Below are 9,885 nucleotides of genomic sequence, written 5' to 3'. Positions count from 1 at the left end.
CGCAGAAGAGCTGCATTTCCCCCTTATTTCACGGACACTCAAAGAATCTGCCTGTACAGATTTTTTTTTTTAAGTAGGACTTGTTTTGCAGTAGTTAAGTTAATGATTGCTTGTTTTCTTTTTCTATCCTTTTTTTTCATTTTTTTTTCATTTGTAGATTTGTTGTGACAGTTGCTTCATAAACCATTCAATTCCTCTGTTCACAGTTCTTAATGTATTATATCTATACTTTGACATGAAACCAAGTATTACTTTGTGGAAGCGTCGTGTAAATAAGAGAATCTAGCCCACTGAAGGTATTCCTACGGTAATAGATGTTTGATTGTGTCAATAAAAAAAACTGTTCTTGGAAATATACCAGAAAATGTGTGGCATTGAGTAGGTTTGAGAATCGCGGGCAGCCTCTGAAAAGGAGTTGACCAACAACAAAACACATTTCCACATACTCTTGGTATCTAAGCAGATAATTTTGGTTCAATTTAAAGTGATTTACATGGTGGACTTTAAATAGTGCAGTGAACCTTTAAAACGCTGCAACGGTTTCATGGCTCTCTGCCAAAGAAGAAGCCACAACTGACTTCATAAAACATATTGCCGATGCACTGCAAGTTTCAGTACCTCAACGGAGCATTTTGACACACTGAGCCAGAGGTCAGAGTCGCTTCACATGGAGCACGTGACGAAAGTAAGCTGCTGAGTTGGACGCATTTTCCCGCAGACGGTATTTGTTCAGCACCTCCAAAAAAAAGTCAGGAAGTAGCTTTAGAAGTGTGACATTGCAGCTGATCGCCTCTTCTTGGCATAATTTAAATATATTGCCTCTGTTGTTGTCTGATAAGGATAATTAGCCATCTCATCTTAACATTGAATAAAAGAAAAAAGCCACTTCCAATGATGATAATAACTAAATAAAGCTCAAAACGACCTCTCCAAAGGTCAGTGAGTGAGGGACTTTGAATACAATCCCGCTTTACTCAGGGGTTTCCGACCGGGTGTTATTATATAATCACTGATAGGTGTATTGTTTTTCGCAGCCACATACTAAAATGCAAAGTCAGTTATAGAATGTAGGAGGCCTCGGGGCTAATGACTGCCCGGGACTAATGACCGGATTACCGTGAAATAACGTAATATAACGAGGGTTGTAGATATGTGTTGAGAGGGTGTGAAATGTGTGATCCCTGGAACACCGCCTCAGCTGTCCCACTTCTACAGATGAGTGATGATCACACAAAAGCTTGTTCCGCAGCCTTAACACATGTTTCACAATCATCGATTTTAACAGTCCCGACCGGAGAATGAACTTAATCAAAATAAGTTTGTTTTTCCGATCTAGTCATAACGAATTATCATAGAGAGTAATCAATCTCCCTCAATTACGTATACGCATATTTTTTAAATATATTTATTTATATACACTTTTTTGTATAATCACCATGGCGGCGTCAGAATAATAATGAACATAAAAAATAAAAACATTTCGCTTTTTTATATTATCTTTTTAATGCTTCTTAAAATCACAATGTGATTTAAAAAAAAGTTTTACAAATGACTTGTAAGTGACATTCTTATGTAATTGACAAAATGCACATTTCCTGGAGCCCGAACAAAAAATAGCCTTGTTTTTAAAAGGCAGACGAGAAGCACAAGTCACGTGAGATGAGCCTGCGGTGACGTGTCAACCCAACGACCAATCAGCGCGCCGACACGAGCCAGGCTTGTTTATTTGCCTGTTTCCGTGTTTGTTCCCGCAGTGCCGCAGAGGTTTCTGTTCAGCGAAGGACTCTGTCTGCATGTCAGCGGCCACACAGGCAAGTCACACATTTGCTTCACTAATGTCCAGTGCAGTAATTTATTTTTGAATATTTTGACGTAAAACAAACCCTCTCAGGAAACACCCAACCGCCTGTTAGTCGACAGGTTAAGTTGCTAGCTAACGTTAGCTGATTGGCTAACAATAATATGTGATAAGGATATTCTGTGGCTTCTGTTCAGTGTGTTTTTTTGTAAAACTAAAAATCGAGTGTTTTCTATTGTTGACCAATGTGTAAATGAAGACATACACACTAACACTTTTTTAACAGTCTTGTTCTAATTGGTGTAACAGAAAAACATTGTTGAAAAACAATGACATTGGCTGTTTTTATTTTGATCAGTCTTTGACCCAGTTGTGACCGCGTTAGCTGGAAAGCTGCGTAATAACGTCTAGGTATCTTTTGTGGTTTTTAAGACTGTGTTGAAGCTCCGGAAAACTCCACACCTGTGTCACATAGCTGCATAAGTGGATAAACGCTGTCGACTAAATTGTTTTATGAGGCGGCGAGCTGGAACTTCAGAGACGTATAATAAGGATGCTAATCTTTAATAAACCGAATATTTACTAACCCTTTTTTCTCTCCAGCAGACTATGGTAACAAACGGAGTTCTCGCGCGGGGTGCCTTTGGGTGGTCCACTCAAGGAAACCTCACTTCCCTTTGCCCGAACGGGTCCAAGTGGGTTTGGGAAGGGCTCGGTGAATGCGCACAGGACTCGAGGGATATGGCCAGCATTTACCTCGGCCTCCTGTCCATCCTCTTCTTCATGGTGTCTTCTCTTCCGTAAGTGTTGGGTGTATTGTGCCTCTCGGAGGAAGTGCTATGTCACGTAATGAGGATGTACATCTTGTGTCATTCTGACTGCAGACAGTACTACAGCTCGTGTAAAACGGGCAACATGGACCGGGCCCTCTCCATTTGGTTCCTGCTGCTGTGGTTGGGAGGGGACACGTGTAATCTGGTGGGATCCTTCTTGGCAGACCAGCTTCCACTTCAGGTGACTTGTTCTGGTGTTTAGAATGATTCTGTCTATAAATCATTGTTTTCAAGCAGTAATTTGGTCTATAATATATCAAAAGCAATGATCATTAGAAGCCATGAAAACTAAAAACAAAAAGAAAATCTCAATGTGTTTTAGAAACTCTGTAAAGACTATGTATTTTTTATAATGGCATGGCAAAAAAAAACTAATTGTCAAAATTGTAGAGCTGTTATTAGCCATTTTTGTTTGTGCATTGATCAATGAATTTTATTTATTTTTCATGACCTGTTACATGTTTTTCTCCATGTCATCCAGACATACACAGCCGTTTATTACGTTTTTGCTGACCTGTTGATGCTGGGCATGTACTTGTACTACAAGATATCAAACAAGATGATAGAAAGTGAGTGTTTTCTTTGTCTCTTTAATACTCTATTTTACAAACGCACAACATGAGAACCACATTGTTGATTCATCTACCACTAAGGAGCTGCTAAATTTTAAGGATCAGTTTTATTTGACTCGGCTGTTTAATGAACATGCTTCTCGTATCACTGCTGATGGTCAATGATCCAACACTAGTCCAGGCACAGGAAGAGGGTTATCGCTGTACCCTGTGGTGATGTCATCACATGCCTCATATTGCTGCGTTTGGTCCACGACTGGTGAACTCTGACATGGCGACCCTTGTCTGGAGGAATGCGCTTGGATGTCTTTCCCGGTATTGATGCTGAACTAAGGTGTTGTCTCCTTCCCAGGAAGCAGAGTTTTGCACGTGGTGGGTGTCGCCTGTGTCCTGGGCTTCACCACAAACCTCGCCCACCTCCCTGGATTAGACACCCAACAGGAGATGTTTCCTTCTGGGTTCAGAGGTCGCGCCTTGCTCTCAACCTCTGATCTTAGTCCCATTAAGGTGAGTCATATTAATTTGTTTGTTAGTGACATGAGGGCGGCGAACACATTTTGTCTGGCTTTTTATTTTGCTGGTAAAACGTTGTCTTCCTCTCTGTCGCTTTAGGCTTTTACCCCAAGAGAAATTATTGGTTTCTCCATCGGCTCAGTGTCGTCAGTTCTCTACTTGTGTTCCAGACTTCCCCAGATGTACACTAATGTGAGTATGACATAGAGGGTCCTGCTGCAGATGTGTTCTTTCCTTTGTAATATTGACGTTTGCTCATACTAATACTTATGCTAATACCAATAAAGAAATGGCTATTAATGACAATAAGTATCCTCATAATAAATCACTGTATATTGTTCACTTTCAGATTTTAAATTTTTATAGTTTATATTTTTTAATTGCACATATTTTGTTATGACACTATTGTTGGTTAAAGTACTTCCGAATTTCTAAACCATAAAATTCAGAGGTCTCATATTGGCTCAGGTATCCAATAAGTAACATTTTAAAACAATCTCTGAGTAAAATATTTCTAAATTTAAAATGACAAGTATAGTTAAAGATAAATAATATATGTAGAAATGCACATGGGATGATGATGATGATAATTATGGACCAAAAAAAAGCTGTGATGGCATTACAAGTTGTATTGATGTTTTGTTTGAATCTGCATTCGTTGACGAATGTATATCAAAGTGAAAGGGGCAAGCTTAAATGTCCCTTTTAAAGCCGAGCCGTCGTAAAAGCGAGTAAAGACGACGCAAGAGCGAGCATGGACGATTGCCTCTGCAGTCTGCACACATCACTCTGGTGTACAGTATGTGGCGGCTGTGTATAACTGCCTCCATTCCTATAAAAGAAAAAGATTGGAGTTCTTTATAATTCCTGTTCTCGTTTCTCCCCACAGTTCAAGAGGAAGTCGACAGAGGGGGTGTCTTTCTTCCTGTTTGCGTTGGTCATCCTGGGAAACACTACATACGGCCTGAGTGTCCTGCTGAAGAACCCTGATGTTGGCCAAGGCGAGAAAAGCTACATGATCCACCACTTGCCCTGGCTCATCGGCAGCCTCGGCACTCTCTCCTTAGACCTCATTGTATCCTTTTTAAAGAATGAAATGCATGGGAGTCGTTGCCAGGCTTCTATGCTCTCCATTTATCCCATGTACGTGCTACATTTTAAGCAGGAGAGACATTTCATCAGATGGGTTTAGGTCTCATGACTGTGTTAAAACACAATATACAGTATCAAAGGTCCAAGAGCTGGCAGGGAAATTAACTTTTCACAAGCAAAGCAACAAGACTGTATAAGCTGTACTGGTGCTCCCTGGAGGCCATGTGCCTCATTGCACCCCACGACAGTGGTGGCTGTAAGTATGACGTGGCTTGCTGCTTTCATTTTCAGTCAACATGTTGACGAGGCAGAAGAATGTCGCCTGTTGATGAGTGATAGTGAGTTTTTTTTAATTTCTTTATGGACCAGCACCTAAAAGCGCATCTATCAATAAAAAAATAATGAATGTCAGCTCACATCCCAGCTCTGCTATCACAGTGCTCTGCAGAAGCAGATGGTACAGCAACATATATAGAAGAACCTGTTGTTCTCCCAGATGAAGATTTAGATTATGCCATCGATATTGCGCCAATTTCTTGGCAAACCACCGAGATTACAGGAAGTCACACCAGTGTAAACTAATTATTTAGGTCCTGTGATCACGAGCAGAGTATTTGCATGCAGCATCATTAAATGCTCAGATAACCAGAGACGAATGAGTATGTTATCTGGAATACATTTTTTTTCAATGTTTGTAATTTGTCCAAATGCAACTTTACTTGTGAACATGCAACACATTTGCAATTTATTGAAGTGACGCTGATACTTTTAAGGGAGTCCTGGGCATCTGCAGCTGCAAAGCCTAAGATGCCCAGCTGGGATTCCAAGCCTGTACTTCTGTTGTAAAGGACTCTGTTGTTCAGTAATTTATTTATAATGCCATAAATAAGGGTCACTTCATGTAATGTATGTATTATGATTTATTTCAATTTCCTTAACGCCGCTGTTCAGATGTCCTTCCAGTTCCTAATTTACCGCAATGCCAAGTTTGACGGTGTCATCAGCCACAGTGAGACGACGCCTCTGATTGGGAGCTAAACCGAGAGAGTACTGGTGGGACGAGAAACTGACACTAGCGTCCAGTGAAGCCTCAAAATTGCACATCCGACAGAATCGGGATGACGGGACATTTTTTGTTTGATTTTTATAGTGTAATTTATGATGCTCCATTTTTGTGTTCTTTTTTTTAATTTTTTTTTTTTTATGACTGATGCCGTCTCCGACTGGTTCAGCTGCAGTGAAGTGACAATTCTCCAAGTGTTTGAGTTTTAATGCGACAATCGGGGCTTTCAGTTGTCGCAGATGGATTAAAACACTCCTGTCAACCCAAAAATCCTCCTGATTTTAGGTCACAACCTCAATTTTTTTTTTCAGACCTAATATAGATGTCAGAATTTTGCGAGCCGGTAGCATTCTGGTATTTTCAAGTTGCCAAACACTTTCACACCATCAACACTTAACTGCTACATGAAGCCCGGTTTCATCCTTTAGCCGGAGAAGTGTAAATTGTACTTAGTCATTTTTTTTAATTTATCTTTACACAAGGTGCTTTAATCAGTTTTGATCAGTGTTATATTTGTTATTTAGGCATTGTCATTTTATTTACATTTATTGTATAAGCTTTTAAAAAATAAATGATTCAACTCTCTTTACACTACCATGATTAATTTACATTTTAAATTGTTTTCATTCTCACTGTTTTGCACAAGTCAGCTTTGTAATTTAAGAAATGTTGAATATGTTCTGTAGGTCAGTGTACTGTGAACAATAAATATGTTATTTTCTCTGTTTTTTAGATTCTGAATACATTTTCTTTGGAGTCATTAACAGGTTTCATAAGATCATGGAAACCCTGGAAGAGTCATGGAAGTTTGAAATGGTTAAAGTCCTTGAGGGAAAAAAATGAAATCCCAAAAGTTTTGGAAAGTCATAGAAATTTATGTTAATGACGTTCATTTTTGCTAAGTTGGAAATCATTAATATGCTTTTACGTGAAAGACGCTCAAAATATAAGCATGCATAGATACAGGCATCTATATAAATGTTTATTCTTTTAATCAAACTATTGACTTTCCTTCATTTGTCATTTCAGGTATCCTGTATGCTTTGTAATTCTCGTTGTTACTTTAAATACTACATTTTCTCACTTTCATGTGTACACCGAGGTCTCACAAAATGTTTTGTCATGGAAATTTGATTTAAAGTCATGGAAATCCATTGGTCGACTCAATGTGTATGAACCTGCATACTGATGTTGGTATTCTTCCTCTACAGTTACTCTCTTCACCTCCCACATTTTTTTTTCCAGCTCAGCAGAGGTCAAGGCCTTGCTCTTGGCCTTGATGTTGACCTCTGCCTTTGCTGACCTCAACCCCTGCTGACTTGTGTGTGACCTGCTCCTGGGAGGCCTTGACAGCCCTGTTGTTTTTCGTCATTAGAAGATTCACACTGGCCTCTCAGTTGCACCCTCCTCCCTCCATAACACCCCCGCATGCACACACTTTCCCTCACTATCAAACCTAATGCAATCGTGCACAGTCAACTAGTAAGGGCCCACCCACCAAGGAGGCAAGGTCAGCACAGAAACCACCATGGCTCCAGAGTATTTTGGGGGGGTTGTGAAACAGTGGCAGGGAGATTGCTAAGCGGGAAGAACAGCGATAGGGAGCATCCATCCATCACAAGGGATGAACAAGAGGCTGTTTATAAACACTCCATAACGGGGAATTTTTTAATGAGATGATTCCAGTTGCTACAAGTACGGGGCTCCCTTATGACTCAGAGGTTGCCAGTTCAAATCCCTAGTCCAACCAAAAGGCCCCGTGCTGGGGGATTTTTATGGTTAATTTAGGATATTTTCAATCTCCCGGTGTTCAAAATATCTTTAACTTATACCTTGTCAAACAGCCTACACGTTGCCTCTAAATGCTATCGTTACCCCGCTTCATGTTTCCCCCAAATATTTCCCATAAAAAGATCTATAAATCATTTCTTCTCCTCACTGACAGACTTCTGTCCTGCAAGAGAACATTTACAGGAAAACAAGATCTTTGGTCAGGTTTACGCATGTCCAGCTAAAACACACATCAAGAGCAGCAGTCTGTTTACTCTGTGTGATTGTGTGTGTGTGTGTGTGTGTGTGTGTGTGTGTGTGCGCGCGCGCGATTGTGTGTGTGTGTGTAAGGATGGAGGCTGGGCTGAAGTCAACATTACAAAAAGTGAGATAGTTGGACAAAGGGAGAGGACGTCGGGACGGTCGGTGCAGCAGGAAGCTCCCACCATCAGCGGTGAGTGCACTACCTCTGCTCCTAACTAACACAACTGCAACCTGAACAGAATTATTCAGAAGCCAACGCTCTGATTTTTCACCCAAAGAGCCGCACGTTACTATCCTGCATTCTAAATCTGTCTTGTCTATCTGGGTTTTAAAAAAAAGAAAGGAAAAAAAAGAGTTTTTGACATTACAATTGTCATTTTTCTGCTGCATCGTGTTCAACGCTTTTAACACAATTTCAATGCAAGTCCAGCGTGGACTTTGTAATGTAATTCACGCCAGCTGATTAAAAGTCCAGGTGTTATTAATGATTTTAAAATAATTAATATAATGTATTTGATCGTATCCAGCGTGCTTCATCATAGAAAACGTAGCAACCTCAGCAGATCATCGGAAACGGTTTCAAACAAATCGTTTAAGTCGTGACAGCTAATATTTGACATTCAACATTCCTTCTCTTGATGGCCAAATAAACCCGCAAGCATGCTCGCTCGCTTATGCTCAAACATTATTTGTGACCTTTACTCACGAACCCGAGGCCACTTTAATGTAAGTGTCAGTTTCCTGCAAGGATCAGTAAACAGTCCCGAAACCATTATCGAGCTGCAGCTACCCGCCAGCGGCTCTCTGATAAAGAGGAGCTGGCCACATGGAGACCACGTCCTGAACAAGGATTTACGAAGTGCCGAATTTATCTCCAGGCTTGTACCGTGAGTGAGTCGGGACTAATGACTTTGGGAGGTTTGCACATGCCATCGCTCCGTTTGAGGAAAAATTTGACACTTTCTGTTCGCTTTGGTTAAGTTTGTGTAACGTTGAGATACGAGACTTTGCTCCGGTTCCTCTGGTCTTCATTTTGTCATTTTGGGACAAATCATTTGGTTCACAGAACACGTCAGAGTCCGAATTTATATCCTTTCCTTTATCTCCCTCTTTATTTTCATGATACTCATCTCCCATGGGGCGAGTCCTCATCGGTGGGCTCGTGTCCAACAATGTGTCCGAGTGTGACACCTCCTGAAGATCCATGGCGACATTTGCACGCTCTCGGATGTTGTCCCCATTGTTCAGCGTCACTCTCAAGTCTCCTTCCAGTCCTCAGAGGTCAGAGGTCAGAGACGGTTGCAAGGAGGGCTGATGCTTGTTTTGCCATGACGCACTGATGTTTAATGGAGGAAAAACTCAACAGAGTTTCTTCTTCAGCAAGGGATTCATGCATCTATCTAGAATATTCTAGAAATGTCAAGGAGATTAGGAGTGAAGCTCAAACAAGTTGGTTTAAATTAGAATAAAGTGAGTGTATGTCACCTCACTGGCAGTTTGATCTTTTACAACGCAATGAACGACTTTTGTGAAATATCTCAACAACTGTTCACAGAAATCCACAATCACCAGAGGATAATAATAATAATAATTTTATTTATAGAGCACATTTCACAGACAAAGAGGTCCCAAAGTGCTGTACAGATTAAACAACACAGTAAAAAAAAACACATTAAAACAAATAAAAACAAATAAAAGCAGGGTGTAGGTATTTACACAAACGCCAGCATAAACAGATAAGTCTTTAGTTGTTTTTTAAAAGACGTTACTGAATCAGCGAACCAAATCTGTGCCGGTAAAGTGTTCCAAAGCTTAGGAGCTACTGCCTCAAAAGCTCGGTCACCACCGGTCTTGAAGCGAGTGTGTGGGACGGACAGAAGTTTTAGCTGGTTGGACCTGAGGCTGTTGAATAAGGGCGGAGTAGTTCAGCCACATATGATGGAGTCTGACCGCGCAGTGCTCTGTATGTGAGGGTTTTAA

At 40.6% G+C, this 9,885-nt stretch overlaps 2 protein-coding genes across 7 annotated transcripts in view; both read left to right on the top strand.

Annotated features, from left to right (window-relative positions):
• The window catches only part of trim33 (tripartite motif containing 33), a 27,194-nt gene extending 26,841 nt beyond the window's left edge, over positions 1 to 353 (top strand). For all 5 annotated transcript variants that reach the window (XM_068596959.1, XM_068596960.1, XM_068596958.1 and 2 more), the window contains one exon: positions 1 to 353. This exon is cut by the window's left edge and continues 452 nt beyond it. The gene's annotated coding sequence lies outside the window, so the exon portion shown is untranslated.
• Positions 354 to 1,712: 1,359 nt separating this feature from the next.
• slc66a1 (solute carrier family 66 member 1) lies at positions 1,713 to 6,879 on the top strand. 2 transcript variants are annotated; one of them, XM_068597798.1, is made up of 8 exons: positions 1,713 to 1,811; positions 2,405 to 2,598; positions 2,683 to 2,812; positions 3,113 to 3,200; positions 3,556 to 3,710; positions 3,816 to 3,908; positions 4,606 to 4,791; positions 5,760 to 6,878. In XM_068597798.1, exons 1-8 carry the CDS (start codon positions 1,794 to 1,796, stop codon positions 5,844 to 5,846), a joined length of 951 nt encoding a protein of 316 aa, XP_068453899.1. In that variant the 5' UTR covers positions 1,713 to 1,793; the 3' UTR covers positions 5,847 to 6,878. The 2 variants fall into 2 exon arrangements, with proteins under 2 accessions (XP_068453899.1, XP_068453898.1); XM_068597797.1 differs by having other exon boundaries at positions 1,727 to 1,811; positions 2,402 to 2,598; positions 5,760 to 6,879.
• The last annotated feature ends 3,006 nt before the right edge of the window (positions 6,880 to 9,885 follow it).

This window comes from Clinocottus analis, unplaced genomic scaffold, assembly GCF_023055335.1.
Source record: "Clinocottus analis isolate CAN_PGR_092001 unplaced genomic scaffold, fCliAna1.0.p SCAF_4, whole genome shotgun sequence".
NCBI lineage: Eukaryota > Metazoa > Chordata > Actinopteri > Perciformes > Cottidae > Clinocottus > Clinocottus analis.
This window is presented reverse-complemented; position numbering and strand designations above follow the sequence as displayed.

What these genes read in the sequence shown, in the direction of transcription:
- slc66a1 (XM_068597797.1), top strand. An exon ending in CTGATCTTAGTCCCATTAAG is followed by an intron (nt 3,711 to 3,815) that starts GTGAGTCATATT and finishes CTGTCGCTTTAG; the next exon opens with GCTTTTACCCCAAGAGAAAT. An exon ending in TTCCCCAGATGTACACTAAT is followed by an intron (nt 3,909 to 4,605) that starts GTGAGTATGACA and finishes TTCTCCCCACAG; the next exon opens with TTCAAGAGGAAGTCGACAGA.